This window comes from Rana temporaria, chromosome 4 (genome assembly GCF_905171775.1).
Source record: "Rana temporaria chromosome 4, aRanTem1.1, whole genome shotgun sequence".
NCBI lineage: Eukaryota > Metazoa > Chordata > Amphibia > Anura > Ranidae > Rana > Rana temporaria.
This window is the reverse complement of record NC_053492.1, coordinates 39,746,989-39,766,519: the sequence shown is the minus strand read 5'-3', so window position 1 is coordinate 39,766,519 and position 19,531 is coordinate 39,746,989. Positions and strand designations below refer to the sequence as shown.

The 19,531-nt window shown below is 46.6% G+C and overlaps 1 protein-coding gene across 1 annotated transcript in view; it reads left to right on the top strand.

Moving 5' to 3' along the window:
- The window catches only part of LOC120936146 (cytochrome P450 2K1-like), a 61,081-nt gene that overhangs the window by 20,054 nt on the left and 21,496 nt on the right, over nucleotides 1-19,531 (top strand). The window contains exon 5 of the mRNA XM_040348285.1: nucleotides 1,907-2,056. Coding sequence (XP_040204219.1) covers nucleotides 1,907-2,056 — 150 coding nt within the window. The remainder of the gene's footprint in view (nucleotides 1-1,906; nucleotides 2,057-19,531) is intronic.

The window sequence follows — 19,531 nt, the reverse complement described above, 5'->3', positions numbered from 1 at the left end:
CTCTGGCAAGGGACAGCTGGGGATTAGCGGCGAAGAATTGACCAGCGTACAAATTGCTTTGGTCCACAATAGATCTATAGAGATCTTCGGTGAAATACAGCGAATAAAAATCCAGTGACGTAAAATCAACTGTATTCACCTGAATTCCGGGTTGGCCAGTGAATGGGGGAAGTACGGGTGCTGCAGAAGTGGTGGGTACCCAATCAGGATTGGCGAATGCAGCAGGAAGGACACTATGGGGACGGGCCTGTCTTTGTCGTCTTCTTCTTCTTGGTGGCAGCGGGACACTACTAGTGCTTGCCACCTCTCCAGCTTGAACTGCACTTATGGGACGCGCCACGTCACCAAGTGTTACTGCAGTGCTGGATATATGACCAGGATGTACTAGGCCGCTGGTGCTTGCCAGTTCACCAGAAGGAATAGCGGCGCTAGTACTTCTCTCCTCCATACGAGAGCCCTGCGGTTCTTGCACCTCAGCGACAGCAGAAGATCGGGGTCTGGTACGCCTGACCCTAGCAGGGACCACTCCGTCGTCAGAGCTATCTGTCAGGGAGCCACTGTCGTCTACAGGATCGTATTCTGAGCAAGAATTTGACAGATGCGTGACCTCCTCATCACTATCTGACAGGCTCATAAACAAGTAGGCCTCTTCATCACTGTACCATCGATTTGCCATTTTGGGCTCTAAATTTAGGGGTACAGTGGTGAGATTCACAGGCAAAAAAGCACCTGACCTGTTAGCGACTGAGTCAAGCGCTACCAAAAAAACTGTTAGCGATCGCAGAGATCAGGCCTGACTCTGCGAACGCTGCAGTTATGTGTTTTTGTGTTTTGTGTCAGTGATCGATCGATCGATACTGCACTTCGGTGGGTTGGGCTGGGCGAAGGGGCTAAACGCAGGTGCTAGCAGGTATCTGGGCTGATCCCGCTAACAATGCATTTTTGGGAACCCTAAACTGCAGGGGACGCTAGTATAGATCTGATCAGATCAGGTATCGATCCGATCAGATACTATACCACTAAAGGGAGGCGTATGGTGCGTGCGTGGGTGTTAGCGCTACTGGCACTAATCTGACGCTGCCTGGGGCGACGCAGACCCTATCTGGCGCTAAAACCAAACTTTTATCACACGCCGGGTGATCAGGGGGTTAAAACTTTATTTCAAAAAATATGGCGGGTGCCCTGATGCTATAGAAAATAAACAAACTAAACTGCGTCACCTGTGACACTTATACTGTGATCACTGGTGACAGGGGGTAATGAAGGGGTTAAACCTTTATTGGGGGGGGTTAGGGGGGGTCCCTAGACTTTTTATGGCCTAAGACTGATTACCTAAACACTTATTTTTGTCACTAATGACACTAGTACAGCGATCAAAAAAAAATCTGATTGCTGTACTGGGTGACACAGTGACAGGCAGTGAATGGGTTAATTTGGGGGGTGATCAGGGGGTTAAATGTGTGCCTATGTGACCTGGTGTTAGAGTAGTGTTGTGCAACTCACGTTTCAGATGCTCTCTCCCTCTCGGTCTGGAACGGAAAGACCGACACGAGGGAGAGAGCAGTACTTCCCCTGCCAATGTTTACAAAACATTGCCAGGGGAAGACAACCATTGGTTAGTGTGATCACCAGGTCCAGGCCAGATTTTATTGGCCTGGACCTGGTGATTGATCAGTTCTGAAACAAATCTGATCATTGGGAACGGCGGGGGGGCGCGCGCGCGCGCCCCATCGCCGTTCACGCGCAGGACGTATAGCTACGGGCTCTCGCCTGGGAGAGCCGACCTGCCGCCGTATTATGACGGTGCGCGGTCGGCAAGTAGTTAAATTAGACATTTTTAATTCTGTACATGTGCAAAGGGAACACAAATATCATCTGTGCATACATGCCTGTGTTCTATGTTTAGGTATCATCTTTTCCAATGGAGAGAACTGGAAGGTGATGAGAAGATTCGCACTTTCTACACTACGGGATTATGGGATGGGGAAGAGGACTATAGAAGACAAGATTAATGAGGAAGCTGAATGCTTGGTCCAGGTTTTCCAATCACACGGAGGTGAGTATTTACAATGTCAACTCAGACCATACATGATGGTGGTAAGATTTCTATCAATTGTCTAGTCCTCCCCAGCAGCAAATACACCCCCTCTCATCCCTTGCCACTCTGCTTGGCTACTGAGAGCGAAGGAAATCCCTGATCAAACAATGAACCACCATTCATAGTCATAGCTTATACAGGGCTATTGAGTCACCATGTGATAACACGGATTGGCACAGAATTGTCATATGGAGTGAGTCACAAATGAGATAAGATTCTGATAATGTAGATATCCCCAGTGTGCCACACCCCAAAGAGAGCAAAAAAGGTAAACCCCTAGAAATATATACATAAAACAATGAACATGGTCACGAACTAGAAAATCACAATATACAACATAAAGATAAAATGTCCTGTAACCGACGCGTTTCAGAGATTACACTGAAGTCTTCATCATGGGTTAAAAGGGTGTATAATGTTTTAAAAGCAGATAGTTAAAAAAGAAAAAAAATACGTACTAATTTATTTTCAACTATCTGCATTTTAGACGTTATACATCCTGTTAACCCCTGATGGAGACTACATTGTTATCTCTGAAATGCGTCAGTTACAGGACTTTGTATCTTTGTCATACATTGTGATTTTCTAGTTGTTCATGACCATGTTCATTGTTTTATGTATATATTTCTTTATGAATAAACAACTTTTTGTACTTTAATTATATAATTTGTAGTGCCTTCAAAGTCCCACTCCTAGTGGTTTACCTTTTTCTTTTTTTGTTTCATAAAGTTTTATTAGGTGAATATGAAATCAAACATAGCATCGTATAGATATATCATATAACTGCATGTTTTAACAATAGTAATAAATAACCGAAAGAGTGATGTCACAGATTATAATCTTATGCTAAAATACAGTCATCAATCAGAAAATATAATTGAAGAGAAAGAGTCGTAAATGAGAGAACATTAAATAGCATAAGAAAAAAATTCACCAAAGAGAAATTTTTGTTATACCCATCTCGACCAGTAAACAGGTTATTCAATTGTATATTTCTTTTGTGGTCAAGATAGGTGGAGAAGGGGTTGGGGGGTGAGGGGAAGGGGAGAGTAAAAAAAAAAAGTGGGGAGGGGGAATTTATTAAGAGTTATCTGACTTAGGATAATTTACCAGTATATTCCATCCACTTTACCGAAATGTTTAATAGCCTTGCAGAGGGTGCTATTGAGTCTTAATGAATGATTGTTTTATATGTCTGTGATTCTTTGAAAACCATCCAATTATACCATGTTGTCGAGAAATTTGTTATTCTCTCCTGAGAAATGTTTATGAGTTCTTCTATTTTTTCTATGTTGTTTATTCTTCTGAACCATTCTGTTTTGGAAGGAGTAATTTTTGTGTGCCAATGAGCGGGGATACATCTCAGATACTGAGTACCCCATATCCATTCACTTAGGGTGGGGGGCCGGTATCTGGGGGCCCCCTTATTTGAGGGGGCTCCCAGATTCTGATAAGCCCCCCGCCCACAGACCCCGACAACCAACGGCCAGGGTTGTTGGGAAGAGGCCCTGTCCTTATCAACATGGGGACAGGGTGCTCTGGGGTGGGGGGGGCCCGCAGTGCACCCCCCTGCCCCAGAGCACCCAACCCCCCCATGTTGAGGGCATGCGGCCTGGTACGGCTCAGGAGGGGGGGCGCTCGCTCCTCTCCACTCCTTTCCTGGCCGGCCGGGTAGCGTGCTTTGGATAGGGGTCTGGTATGGATTGTAGGGGGACCCCCTACGTCGGTTTTTCGGTGTAGGGTGGGTCTCCTTACAACCCATACCAGACGTAAGGGCCTGGTATGCTCCTGGGGGGGAACCCATGTCGGTTTTTTATTTAAAAATTGGCGTGGATTCTCCCTCTCAGGAATGCATACCAAGTCGGATCTCCCGTCGCTTCTATGACGGCTTTGTCTGACATCGCGGCCAGCTCGGCGCTGGCTCCCGCGATGGGGCTCGTAGGTGGTCAATCTCGCCGAGAAAGGGAGCGAGATTGACACAATATCACGGTCACCCACTGTACTTTTTCCCAATTCTGACATGAGGAGCTGGAGAAGTCTGTCTTAATCCTCGAACAGTGAGTTGTACAAAGACGATATGATATGTCTGTGTGGGTTTTTTTTGTGCAAAGGTCTTCCAATTTTGTGAGTGGTCTTGTCCAGCAGTGTGCTGTGTCGGTCTTGGTCAAGTAGGGCCATATTCTCGTAGATCGGCGCATATTTAGTGAGGCGGAGCGGACCTCCGATGCGCACCGCCGGCTTAACTTGGCGAGAGCCGAACCATATTCCCGAACCCCCTGCGTCCTACGCTGCGCTCGCGTAACTTAAATGTGTTGGCGTAAGTAGGCGCAAGTGACGGTAGGAGGGATGTGGGCGTGAAGCATTATAATGATCCGTGACCCCATGCAAATGATGTCCAGACCTAACGGCGCATGTGCCGGACGTGCTCCGCCCTCTGCGCATGCGCACAATGACAATAGGCGTAAATCCATGCTAAGTTGGGCCGGCCCAGTGTATAAAAGCTTCAAGCATCCGCCCAGCTAGTGCAAAGTGACTCCCTTGTATTTCCCTATTGGAGTTTTCACTTTGCTGCTGCTGCTATGCCAAGGAAAGACCGCAGGAAAAAAAACTTCAGCCCTGCTGAGAGGGAAGTTATTATCTCAGCAATGGAGCGCTTTGATGCCAGGCTCCATGGTGCTGAGAGTGGCAATACCAGGAAAATCAAAAAGGAAGAAATCTTACGCAAAGTGACGGCACAGGTCAATGCCCTTGGCCATGAGGTGAGGACCCCCCAGGACATCTTAAAAAAAATGAATGACCTGCGGGGGGTGGTCAGAAATAAAATGGCCACCATTGCCAAACATGCCAGGGGCACTGGAGGTGGGCCACCCTGTCCGATCCGGCTGTCAGAGGAGGAGGAAATTATTGCCAGATGCCTGCGGAGGGAGCAGGTGGAGGGCCTGGAGGGCCATGACTCCAGTGACCCACCCATGAGGACAGGTAAGTGTGTTTTATCTTCTATATGGTGTGTAGCATGTTTGGGGGGGGGACATGTGACAAGTGTGTGGGTCCACCAACATGGGATTTTTTTGTGTCATCCACAGGTGTGCAGGAGGGAGCTGGGCCGTCTTCTGCTGTCCGTCCAACACCATCCCCCCAGCAGTCTGCTACAGTGGCTGACCCCCTGGGAAGCCTACAGGCCTTTTTGGAGGGGAGTGGCCAGTCCTCCGCACAGGAGGTGGTTGAGGAGGATATTGCCCATGAGGAGGTGGTGGGCAATGAAGAGGAGGTGGCCCAGAGTGTGCAGGAGGTCATTTTATTTCTTGACGACTCACATGAGATGCCCGGAACATCACAGCACCACCCAATCACCAGCCCCTCAGGGTCTTCCATCACCCTCTCCAGCCCCTCCCGTCCCATGCCCCTCACCACCAGCCCCTCACGGCCCTCCCCCTATTCAAGGGCCCCAGGCACTCCTGTCCCCAGGAAGGTCACCCATAAGACCAGGGGTGTGGCAGGAGTCCTGCAGGAAAAGCTGGTCAGGCAGCAGGACCAGCAGAGCCGCCTTATGGGGGACATTTTGGAGGAGTTGAGGCGGCTCAATAATAGCCTGTCCTCCTCTGGAGCAGTGCCCGACGCTCTGCAGGATGTGGCAGGAAACTCTGCAGCCACCATTACAAGTCTGGGTGAGCTGCAAACCACCACAGCCGAACTTGTGGGGGAGGTCAGGGGCCTGCGGATGGCTGTGCAGGCCCAGACTGCATACCAGGAGGCCCTGCTCAGCCGTATAGCAGTGGCTCTAGAGGGCAGACAGCCAGCCAGGGAGGCACCTGGGGATGTTAATCCACCGAGGGAGGCTCCTCCACCTGATGCCCCACCACCCCCAAATGAGGCTCCCCCCAGACAAGCGAGGGCCAGGAACCTGGGCACCAGGCGGAGTCCGCGCCGGGGCCGGTGATTTATTTGGGCTTCTTTATGCTCTAAGTATGATTTTTGATTTATGCTCTAAGTAAGAGCTTTTTAATATTATTTTATTTATGCTCTAAGTAAGAGCTTTTTAAGATTATTTTATTTATGCTCTAAGTAAGAGCTGTTGTATTTTTTGTGCTGCACAAAGTAGTGCATAGCACAGTGTGAATGGTGTGTGAATGTGGGGGGGGTGACACTCCTGCCAGTAAGGGGTGTCACCCTCGGTCGCTGGGGATAAGTTCTCCCCAGGTCCGTGTGAAAGGTGTATGAATGGACAGCAACATCATTGGAGCCTTGACGCGGCGTTGCTGCTCCTTAGTACCGTGCGGTGTACTTCGGTCTAATCCAATGGGATGTGCATGTGGGGTGTGTGTGCTAGGGACCACAGTGGTGTGCATGCGTGCATTTTCTGTGTGCCATGTTTAATGTGTGTGTTTAACGTTCAAAGATTCGCTCCACGAGACATCTCCTGACTGCTGTACCATCAGCAGACGGGGTAGCCTCGGTTAGGGGGGGACATGGTGGTTGGGGGGTCAGGTCATCACGTAGGTCAATCTGCAGGCCCTTTCTCACTGCAAAGTTGTGCAGCACGCAACATGCAGCGATGATTTGGCACACGAAGTTGGGGGAATACAGCAGGGTACCCCCAGTCTTATCCAGGCATCGAAAGCGTGACTTAAGGAGGCCAAATGTTCGCTCAACCACTGCACGGGTGCGTGCGTGTGCTTCGTTATATCTTCTCTCTCCTGGTGTTTGCGGATTGCGGAATGGAGTCATGAGATGAGGTCCCAGGGCATATGCAGAGTCACCTGGAAGGGAAAAGACAGGAGGATGTTAGTAATGCATGTGCCCCTCGTGATGTCTGCATCATGGGGGGGGACAGTCATACCTGACACCCATGTCACTCACCAACCAGCCAGCTGTCCCCATACACATTCTGCTCAAATTGTCTTGGGATGTCACTTTGCCTGAATATAAAGCTGTCATGGCTGGATCCGGGGTGTTTTGCACGGACCTGCCATATGAGGCCATGTGCATCCACGATCACTTGGACATTGATAGAATGCCAATGTTTTCTGTTGCGGTATATGTGCTCGGTCTCGTGGGGGGGCTGTATTGCCACATGGGTACAATCAATTGCACCCACAGTGCGTGGGAAACCATCAATTAGGCAGAAATCTGTCATTGCCTTCAGCCGCATGTCCTCCTGGGTGGGTCTGATTATGTGGTGCGACATGCGTCGGAGTATTGCGGGGACAACTTGGTGCACGCATCTACTCATGCTGGTTTGGGATATCCCAACCACGTCTCCACTGGTTCTTTGAAAAGAGCCTGTGGCAAGAAAATGCAATGTTGCCAGGACCTTCACCAGTGGCTGCACTGCATGGGATCGTTGTGTTGGGCTGCTGATGTCATTCTTCAGGGCTCTGGTAATTTCAAGGATGGCATCAGGGTTGAATCTATAACGGTGATACACATCCACATCAGCCATGCCAAAGAGACTAATGCGCTGTGGGTAGATCCTCTCACGTGCCCTCCTCCGTGCCCTCCTCCTTCTAAGTGCCTCTTCCTCCTCACACACTAGCAGTGCTAAGACCACGCCTGCCCCTGGCATGTTGGCATACGAATGTGTTGTCCGTAAAATTTGGTTGCTCAGCTCGTCCGGGATGGTGCTGCTGTATTTGCTTTTTTCAAGCTAACTTACTCAGGTCTGGAGCAAAGTTAACCGAGCTTTATAAGGGGTAACTTTCAGCCGGACAATCGTCTTACGCGCACAGCGCGTAGCCTAAGCCGATCGCGCGTAGGTTCGGGAATCAGCGCATCTACATCATTTGCATATTTGAATACTAATTCTATGGCAGCCTAGGATGCCTTCAGCGGAAATATGCGCCTACGCCGCGTACACTTAAACGAGTTAGGACGGACAGGAGTAGCCTGATTTCTGGCGGATCTGGTTCTGTGACTATGGCGCATAGATAGGACGGCGCATCTTTACACTTACGCCGCGCATCTCCATATACGCCGGTGTAACTTGTTTGAGAATATGGCCCGTAGTGTCTAATTTGGATATAATTACAAAATGGAATTAAGAAGGGCTTAATGTCATTATTCAGGTCCTCTCTAGATAATATCTTCTTGTTTTTAAAGAAGTGCCTGGATAGGATTCGCTTGTGAGGCCAGTGATGTTTTAAAACGTTTTTCTCAAGTCCCGGGGAAAATCTGGATTGTTTCTCAAAGTTGTTAAAGGGCTAAGCCAGGGGGTAGTATTTGAGGGTTTAAATGTGCTGTGAATTTTTTTTAGAGTAGGTCCTACGTGGGGGTGTGCCTTAATAGTCTTCAAGTGGTATTAAGGGTGGATCCATGGTAGGGTACTAAGATCTTGGGTGAACTGAATATGTTCCAATGATACCCAGTCCTTAACTGATTGGTGTATATTCCAATCTACAATACGTGTTAGAAGGGTCGCCTGGTGATATTTTTTAAGATCAGGCAATGCTTCTCCACCCCTGGTTTTGGGTAAATGTAATCTGGTAAATGTAATCCTAGGGGATTTGCCTCTCCAGACAAATTTAGAGCAATCCTTGCCAAAAGATGAAAAGAAGGACGGAGGTAAGAAGATGGGTATTGTCTGCATAATGTAAAGGAAACAAGGCAATATTGTCATTTTGAATAGGGAGGCTCTACTGAACCAAGAAATGTTCAGAGAGTTCCATCTTTTAGGTCTTAATGTGTTTCTTTTAGTACAGGCAAGAAATTGAGTTTAAAGAGGTCTTCTAGATTTGAAGGGATTTCTATTCCTAGGCAGATTATATTATGTTTGGCCCATGTGAACGGGAAGTTTGTTTTACATTGATCTACAACCCTTGAGGGTAACGTGATGTTTAGGGCTTTATATTTTGAGTGATTAATTTTTAGGTTGGACAATAAATTAAAATGATCCAAGTCTTGTAAGAGGTTTGGTATGGAAATGTGAGGTTCAGAGAGGAACAGGAGCATGTCGTCAGCGAATGCCGCGATTTTATAGGTATTTTTCTGAATCTCAATTCCTTTTATGTTCTGGTTGGCTTTTTGTTTAAAAGTGGCTCAAGGGTCAGAACAAAGAGTAGAGGGGATAGGGGGCATCCCTCTCTTGTTCCATTACATAGATTGAAGGCGTTCGATAGGTGGCCATTAACTCGTACTCTAGCTGTTGGATTAGTGTAGAGGGCAGTGATATAGGCCTTCATTTGCGGTAAAATGCCTATGTGATCCAATACTGCATCGATAAAGTCCCAGGCCACCCTAGCGAACGCCTTTTCGGTATCTAGGGATAGAAAGAAGCCTTGTTTCTTGTTGGAGGTTAACCAATGACTAATGTTAAGGGCTTTAATTGTATTGTCACACCACTCTCTACCTGGGATAAATCCCACCTGGTCTAAAGTTATAAAGGAATTGAATAGTGGTACCAATCTGTTGGCTAAGATTTTGGCGTAAATCTTAACATCAGTGGCCCGGATTCAGAGAGCAATTGCGCCTGCGTAACCATAGTTACGCAGCACAATTGCTTACTTGCGCCGGCATAACGAATGCTCCTGATTCAGGAACCTCGTTACGCCGACTTGAGCCTAAGATATGCGTGGCATAAGGCTCTTATGCCCGCATATCTTAGGCTGCATTCTTGCGATGGCCGCTAGGTGGTGTTCCCGTTGTGCTCAGCGTATAGTATGCAAATTGCATACTAAAGCCGATTCACAACGTTACGCGAGCCCTGCGTACGCAGTTTACGTCGTTTGCGTACTGCGGTTTTTGCGTAAGGCTGCCCCTGCTATTAGCAGGGGCAGCCAATGTTACGTATACCCGTTGTTCCCGCGTCGCGAAATTTTAACTTTACGTAGTTTGCGTAAGTGATTTGTGAATGGCGCTGGACGCCATTCACGTTCACTTTGAAGCAAATGACGTCCTTGCGACGTCATTTGCCGCAATGCACGTCGGGAAAGTTTCCCGACGGAGCATGCACTCTACAATCGGCGCGGGAACGCGCCTAATTTAAATGATTCCCGCCCCCTATGGGATCATTTAAATTGCGCGCGCTTACGCCGGACATTTTGCCGGAGCGCCCCACGCAATTTACGTAGCTACTGCACTGTGAATCGCGGGTAGCACAGAAAATTTGCGGGGGCGCAGGGCAAAAACGGTGCCCTGCGCCTACGTAAAAAAAAATGCGCATATCTTACTGAATCTACCCCAATGTTAATTAAGATTATGGGCCTATAGTTTGTGACTTGTGATGCATTCTTACCCTCTTTAGGAATTACTGTAATGTGTCCCTCTAGTAGTTGTTTGGGAGGTTGGCGTTCAAACTTAAGCGATTGGAAAGTTTTCAAGAATCTTGGTTTTAAAATTTCATTGAACGTCTTGTAATTTTGTAGGGGTAAACCATCAGGCCCAGGTGCTTTACCTATTTTCATCTCTTTAATTGGCTTTGTCAAATGTTGGACCTGATATAGGGGCTTCAAGTTCCTGTGCTTTGTCTCTAGCTAGCTTATGTGGGCTATATTTTCCTAGAAAATCCTGGATCATTTTTGCTCTTTTCTGTGAATTCTGGAGGCATTTTGGGTTTGACGGAAGGTCATAGAGGGATTGATAGTATGTTTCAAACTGCTTAGCGATCTCCTCGCTTGTGGAATGTGATTTCCCTTGATTATCTCTATTTTGGTGTATAGTTGAAGATATTTTTTAACTTTGAACTAATAGTTTCCCACTATTATTACCTTGCTCATAGTATATCTTGTGTCTCAGTACATATTGTCTTTTTGTTTTCAAGTTTAATTCCTCCGTTAAAAGTGCCCTTATTTTGGTTAGCTCTTCGAGTGTTGAGACAGCTATGTTCTTTTATGTGACATTTCCAGTTTGTGGATCTGATCTATGAGAATTTTAATTTTCGATTGGCGCTTCTTTTTTAGCCTTGCTAGTTTTTAATGAATTCGCCCCTGATGACACATTTGTGCGCTTCTCATTGGATTAGAGAAGAGGTTTCGTCATTTTCGTTCCTTACAAAATAGTCCGACAGTTTGTCTTGCATCTCGAGTACATCTGCGGGGTCTTTTAGTATTGTAGAATTAAGTCTCCACATTTTTGTCACTGTTTTTTTTTTCAGGGAAAGTCAGTGTAATGGTTATAGGATGGTGGTCAGAAAGTGTCATGGGCTTAATTGTTGAGTTTTTTAAAAAGGTTAAGTCAGATTATGATATAAAGAAGTAATCGATTCTAGAGTATTTTTGATGGATGGTGGAAAAGTAATTGAAGTCTTTGGTTTGAGGATACAAAGGGCCGGATTCACGTAGCCCGGGCGCAACGTAACTTAACCGATTTAGGTTACACCGCCGCAAATTTTCTGGCTAAGTGCCTGATCCACAAAGCACTTACCTGGAAATTTGCGGCGTTGTATCCTAAATCCGTCCGGCGCAAGGCGGGCCAATTCAAATGGGGCGGGTACCATTTAAATTAGGCGCGCTCCCGCGCCGTACGTACTGCGCATGCTCCCGACGCAAATTTCCCGACGTGCTTCGTGCAAAATTACGACGCGCCAACGTTTTGTGAATCGCGACGTGAAAAAAAATTCAAAAGTGATGCGAGAAAGACGGGTATACTTTTACATGGTGTACTAATTTTACACTTTGTAAAAGGTACCCTATCTTTGCGACGGCAAACTAACACTTGCGGTGACGTAACGACGGGAAAAAGTTTCGTGGATCGCCCTAACTGCTAATTTGCATACCCGACGCTGGTTTACGACGCAAACTCCCCCCAGCGGCGGCCGCGGTACTGCATCCTAAGATCCGACAGTGTTAAACTATTACACCTGTCGGATCTTAGGGATATCTATGCGTAACTGATTCTATGAATCAGTCGCATAGATAGAAACAGGGATACGATGGCGTATCAGCAGATACGCCGTCGTATCCCTTTTGTGAATCTGGCCCAATGTTCTCCAGGTGTCATGTAATGTCAAATCTTTCAATTGTATCTTGATTTGTCTTAATGCTCTGTAAGGAAGGCTCGATGCTCCATTCGAGGTGTCTATGAGGGGATTTAAAGGGATATTGAAGTCCCCGCCCCCAGAATTAAAATGCCTGCGGCAATGGTTGTCAGCAAATCTTTAATCTTGCGGAAAAAAGTAACTTGTCCCAAGTTTGGGGCGTAGACATTAGCAATTGTCATTGGATGGTTTTCTAATTTTCCTTTAATAAATATATATCCACCACTGGGGTCTAGTAGGGTGTCATGCACTTGGAAAGGAGTCTGATTAGAAATCAGTATAGAGACCCCTTTTGTTTCCCTTCTGAGTTTGAGGCATGAAAAGGTATAGGATATCTCCTATCATGAAATTTCGGGATTCTATCAGTTTTGAAGTGTGTCTCTTGTACGCAAATGATGTTAGCTTTTTGTTTGTGAAACTCATTAAGGAATTTGGTCAGTTTTTCAGGTATGTTGAGGCCTTTAGCATTTACAGATAGAAGTTTAACAGATAGTGGGATGGTCTGTTGATTACTCAAAGTCATTGTTGTAGATCGTGTGTGGATAGTTTTGTGTGTCTGTCTTTAAAGCGTCAGAAAAAATGTCACGAGAACCAAAGCGAGCGTTGCCCTAAAGTCTTGTCAATGAATAGTGCTATGAGAGTTGCGCTGGTTCAGTGGTAGGAGAACGTATAAGAGGATGGGTATAGGTTGAGGGCCGAGGAGTATAATAAAATAGTTTAGAAAATGATAAAATAATAAAAAATAAAAAAAAGGGGGGGTGGAGGGGGTGGGGGGAGAAGTGAGAAGGAGATGACTCCGGGGGTAGGCTTAGATCTGCTGGTCTACCCTAGTATGTAAAATACCGGATGGGTCAAAGGACGGATAAAGAATCTGCCCCTTGTGTGGGTTCGTGGCTATAGTCGGTCTCGAAATGGATTTGTAGTTTTTGAATGTGAGCAATAGTATACAGTCAGAGGAGGTACTCTTATCTAATGTAGAGTCTTGTACTTAGTCGTATTCTATTTAACTCTTCCTCACTTACACTCTCTTTATCTGTCTACTCTGTCCTATAAACCAGTTAAAGTACAACTCTGGAGCAGCAAAATGATAAGAAAAACCAAATGTCACAGGGATATTTGTGGAAAGTTGAGCAAAAATATAAACAAAATGACGACGTTGAGTCTTGTGTGTTAAATTGGTGGGTGACTGGATTATACATATAAATACAACCGCAGAGAGGGCTTATGGCCAGGGGGAGACATCTAGTGGTTTAGTATTTGGAGGGTATCAAAAATATCAGGTTTAAAAGACCGTTAATGACAATTTTACTTTCAACCACTAGGTGGGAGTGTTGCTTTAGTATCATATAGATTACTTGTCTAACATTGAGAGTTTGAGCAGTTTCCTTGTGCATGTTTAAACCAATAAAATACCCCAAGGGGTGAATAGTAAAAAAACAGAAGAGAACCAATTAACCTATTCAACTATTAGGCCTTGTACACTCGATCAGTCCAAACTCATGAAAACAGACTGATGGTCTAATGGTCTGATTGTCTGATGGACTGATGGTCTGATGTGCGTACACACCATCAGTTCAAAAACCGATTGAGTCCAACACGGTGACGTAAAACACAACGACGTGCTGAAAAAAACGAAGTTCAATGCTTCAAGCATGCGTCGACTTGATTCTGAGCATGCGCGGGTTTTGAACCAATGCTTTTGCGTACTAACCATCGGTTTTGACCGATCGGTCATCAGTCCATCAGTCCGATTTTAAAGCAAGTTTTAAAACTTTGGTCTGAAGGACCAAAGTCTGATGGGCCACGGTAGGTTTGGACTGATGAAACTGAACCTCAGTCCGTTTTCATCAGTTTGGACTGATCGTGTGTACAAGGCCTAAGAGATAGGCTATCTGGCATTAAGTAGATAACCGACCGTAAGAGCGAATGGTCTGTGTAGCATAAGGAATAAACGGTTGTCTCTTGCTTTTTGAACTGTGTGAGAAAGGGAGCAGTACTTACAGGCATCTAGTTCATGACTATTTAAGATGTCAAACCTTTATGTAGAAAATCTGTTTCATTCTTTGTTAGCCGGTCGGATCTCCTTGGAGGGAGGTAGCTCTATTCTCTTTGTTGAGGGTGAAAATTGTTGCTGCAGGAAATAAAAGGAGAAAGACAAGGGGAAAAGGGGGCGAAAAATAAAAGTAAGTCTGTTAAGTTAGGCTAGGGCCTGCGCAGAGCAGAATCCAGTCTCTAATACGATTTAAAGAGAGATGAACGGAGAAACTGTACACCTGCGGTGACTGGAGTTAAATGCTCAGAGCTTTGAATGGGCTGATCTTCGGCTTTCAGTCTTCCAGAATTGGAACCGGATTTAGGTGTCCGTGTGGTCCTGGTGATCCAGTCGGTCTCCACGTCTGGGTGGAGAGATTCCTGGATCGCCTTTTGCTTCTACTCTTCTGTTGCGGAGAGGAGATGGCGATCTATGGCGTCGATCTCTCTGTCTCTGTGCTCTAGGGGTGAGATTGTTGGAAACTGCAACCCAAGGCTCGTTCAGCATAAATGAGTTGTACCATTATGGGACCTCTGTTCTGGGGATGTTCATGGCTTCACAAAATGATCGGAGGTCATCGGGTTTTCGAAGCAACGCTGTGTGTCCCCTTGAATTGGCCGAGAGGCAGAAGGGGAACTTCCACCTATATGGTATTCCTCTCGATCGCAGTTGCTCTGTGATCGGGCGCAAAGCCCTGCGTTGCTGCAAAGTTATGTTTGAGAGGCCTTGATAGAGTTTTATTTCTGTACCGTTAAAGATGACCCTGTTTTTCTCCCTGGCTTTCCTCAGGATCGCTTCCTTAAGAGGGAAGTTGACCGGGCAGCAAATTATGTCTCTGGGGGGGTCATTTTCTCTCCCTCTGGGTCTTAGGGCTCTGTGGACTCTCTCAAACTCGATCGGGGAGTCAGGGGGTCTTTCTAGAATGTCATTAAATATAGTTTCTGCAGTGCGTTCTACAGGTATTTGATCCGACCTTTCTGGGACCCCCCTTATCCTGATATCATGGCACCTCCCCCTTTTCTCGAGATCCTCTAAGTGGCGGTACATTTCAAAGATATGGGAAAGGTGCATGTCAGCGTTCTTTTGTACTTGCTTGATGGCCTCTGAGTGGCGTGCTGAGGCCTGCTCAATGACTCCAGTCCTTGCTGCTATGCCCTGGATGTCAGCTCTGATGTCAGTTATGGCTGCAGTAAAGGACGCTTTAATGTCCATGGCGACTGCTTGCAGATTAACCTGTAGGTCTGCAGGCTCAGGGACTGTGCCTGCTGTTGTGCCTGCTGTTGTGGGGGTGTCAGCGCTATCTGGGCGCGGATCGCACCATCCGCAATGGGGCTGGAACCGCCGAGCGGCATAGGAGGCTTTCCCGAGGCCGCGGCTTTGAGGCCTACAGCCTGCACCATCTGGAACATCTCCGGAATAACAGGGGGGGCTTGCTGACCTTACTCCATCTGCTCCTTGGGTGTTGAGGAGCCTTTCCCCAGGCTCATTAAGGCTGCTATTGTCCCCGTGGGTGATGTTTGCTGTTCTCAGGTGCTGGAGGAAAGAGATAAAGTGTCTATCTCGTTCCGACGCTAGGCCACGCCCCCTTACCTTTTTCATTTTATGGAGTGAATCACATGCTCTTTTATACTAGGTATTTCTTTCATTCCTGGAACATAACAATGGAAAGACATGGGATAGTAAGTATATTCTGGGGAGGAGGCATAAACTAGAACTAACAGGGAAATTTGTTTTTCTTCATTTTGGATAGAGTATAACCCTTGTCAGTGAGGGAATCCAGGGTGTCACCAGAACTAGTGTCCCTATTGGAAGATTTCCCCTCTACAGTATTATTGTTTTGGTGTCAACCCAAAATTTGGAATTTTCTTTCACTTTTGATGATGCTGTAAATGGGACAAACAGATGAATCCCCCTAACAGGGACATGGACAGCAATAAACCTGAACAATGTTCTAATACCTCTCCACTCGATCCACTACAAAAACATTTTGCTTTTTTTTAAAACTTTAACCACCTGCCGTCTGCGAGATGCTAGTCCAGAATGCTAGTTCTGGGAGTCCGTCATATGATATCCTGTGATATTACCCACTGTGATCAATGTCCGGAAGACACTGCTGATCACATATTGAGGTAAAGAGACAATCAGTGGCTCTTTACCACGTGATCAGCTTTGCCCAATCAGTTGATCACAGATGTAAATAGAATATGGATATCGACACTCCTTTCCTCATGTTGACAGCATGAGGAGAGGAGAAGAGAGCATATAACGGCTTCTCTAAAAGGGACATGTACACAGGGATGGACTGGCCATCGGGAGGACCGGGAGATTCCCGGTGGGCTGATCCATCAGTGGGCCGATTTTCAGTGACAGCTCCGAGTCTCTGCACTCTGCTGACCGCTGCTTATCAGAGTCAGAGTACTGTATAAGCGAGGGCTTGCTGAGCCGCAGCTTGTGCGGGCTATTTTCGTTCCCGCACGCTGCTACAAGCTACACTTTTTACTGCAGAGGGAGCCGAGTCAGCCGACATCTCTCCCCGCAGTCCCCGGCTGCCTGGCCCTGATACACACATACATTGCAGAGTGCAGTGGAGAGAACAGAGCCCGCCCCCTCCTTCTCCTGCTCTGTGATATTTCCTGTGTACACAGAGGAGGAGGAGGCTCACCATGCTGCCGAGTCAAAGCTGCTCGTCTGAAAATGCCTGAACAACTGCAAAGTAAGTTTTCCAAAGGTGGGGACTGGAGAACAAGCCTACAGTTCACTTTGAGTGATTTGGGGGGAGAGGATATGTTTTAGGGGGCACTTTAGGACTTGTGCTGCAAGGGGGCTTGTATATGAAATCCACCCCCCTTAGCACATATCCTCTTCTTCCCCCCTCAAATCAAAGAGATACTGTCTGCCACAGAGGGGGGTGGCCCTTGGCACCCCACAAGTGATGTGCACAAATGCTCCAGGTGCACAAACTAATGCCCCCCTTCCAGCCAAGTTAGTGCAGCAAAGTGAAAAACACAGGAACACGTTGTGCGATCTGTGCAATGCACACGTCACCTGGGTGCAATTTCAGCCCAATTATGTCCGCACACTCTCTGACCCTCTCCTGTAGTATGTTTGCAGTCTCTGACCCTCTCCTATAGTATGTCTGCAGTCTCTGACCCTCTCCTATAGTATGTCTGCAGTCTCTGACCCTCTCCTGTAGTATGTTTGCCGTCTCTGACCCTCTCCTGTAGTATGTTTGCAGTCTCTGACCCTCTCCTATAGTATGTCTGCAGTCTCTGACCCTCTCCTGTAGTATGTTTGCAGTCTCTGACCCTCTCCTATAGTATGTCTGCAGTCTCTGACCCTCTCCTGTAGTATGTTTGCAGTCTCTGACCCTCTCCTATAGTATGTTTGCAGTCTCTGACCCTCTCCTATAGTATGTTTGCCGTCTCTGACCCTCTCCTATAGTATGTCTGCAGTCTCTGACCCTCTCCTGTAGTATGTTTGCAGTCTCTGACCCTCTCCTATAGTATGTCTGCAGTCTCTGACCCTCTCCTGTAGTATGTTTGCAGTCTCTGACCATCTCCTGTAGCATGTCTGCAGTCTCTGACCATCTCCTGCAGCATGTCTGCAGTCTCTGACCATCTCCTGTAGCATGTCTGCAGTCTCTGACCATCTCCTGCAGCATGTCTGCAGTCTCTGACCATCTCCTGTAGCATGTCTGCAGTCTCTGACCATCTCCTGTAGCATGTCTGCAGTCTCTGACCCTTGCCTGTAGTACGTTTTGCAGTCTCTGACCCTCGCCTGTAGTATGTTTTGCAGTCTCTGACCTTCTCCTGTACTGTGTCTGCAGTCTGTGACCCTTGCCTGTAGTATGTTTTGCAGTCTCTGACCCTCGCCTGTAGTACGTTTTGCAGTCTCTGACCCTTGCCTGTAGTATGTTTTGCAGTCTCTGACCCTCGTCTGTAGTACGTTTTGCAGTCTCTGACCCTCTCCTGTACTGTTTCTGCAGTCTCTGACCCTCGCCTGTAGTACGTTTTGCAGTCTCTGACCCTCTCCTGTACTGTGTCTGCAGTCTCTGACCCTCGCCTGTAGTACGTTTTGCAGTCTCTGACCCTTGCCTGTAGTACGTTTTGCAGTCTCTGATCCTCTCCTGTAGTATTTCTGCAATAAAGGAGGGCACAAGCATGAATTAATTTATGTACTGCCACTGCTGGTCATGGTCACTGATGAAATAATGTTTTTTGTGCGTGTTTGCAAAATTAAAGTGGGCCGGTCTGGATGAAGTCCAGGGCCAAACCTTTGTCCCAGTCCAACCCTGCATGTACACTGATAATCAGTGCCCTGATTATCAGTGCAGTCCCAACAGTGCCCACCAGTGCTGCAATTAGTGCCCGCCCGTGCCACCTATCGGAGCCCAACAGTGCTGCCTACCAGTGAAGCCTCATCAGTGCCCACCAGTGAAGCCTCATCAGTGCCCACCAGTGTGGCCTCATCAGTGCCTACCAGTGTGGCCTCATCAGTGCCCATCAGTGCAGCCTTATCAGCACACATCAGTGAAGGACCTGTTGCTAAATTTTATAACAAACTATGAAAATGTTTGTTTTTTTTTTCTTTTTTTTTTTCTGAATTTGAATTTTGTTCAGTTGTTTAGCAAAAAATAAAAAAGCCAGTGGTGGTTAAATACCACCAAAAGAAATCTCTATTTGTGTGGGGGAAAAAAGATAAAAAAATTATTTTGGTATAGTATTGTATGACAGCACAATTGTAATTCAAAGTGCAACAGCGCTGAAAATTGGCCTGGGCAGGAAAGAGGTAAAAGTTCCCAGTAGGCAAGTGGTTAAAGCAAACCTGCTGCATTGCCATAACATTGCAGTTCACCTTTTCTTTTTATTGGTTTAAAATAAAGGAAGATAGTCACAGTGTCTCAAATAGGATGCAAAGTAACAATGTAACAAGTAGCAGTTAGGTAAGCAAGTAGAGCAACAAGGAAGTACAATACTAGAACAAAAAAACTATTGTAACGGAACGTCCCACAGTCCGCTTGAGTGCTTCCATCATATACTGATTCCTATATTCCAGCTGCTCTCAACACACAACGAGACAAAACTTGTTTGTGTGCTAAAAATTGAGTCTTTAATAGAACCAAGAATGCAACCGTATATACAGTTTAAAGAGGAGGTAACCAGAACATAAATTAACATGAGCTAATTAACTAATCATTTACCCAGACGAGGTGACTCTGACCTTTCAGAGTAGACGTCACATCTCCTGCTATACAATACACATTATCATAAGTGTAAACACAGGACATCTTCACAAAATAGCAGGGTCAATTAGCACAGAGAACAGACAGATGGATGGAGGTGATGGCATTAGCATCTAACAGTATGTGTCCCAACAGTATGAATGAGTCACTCTTACAGTTAACCCGTTGAGTTCAGAATCAACAAACAGTAAA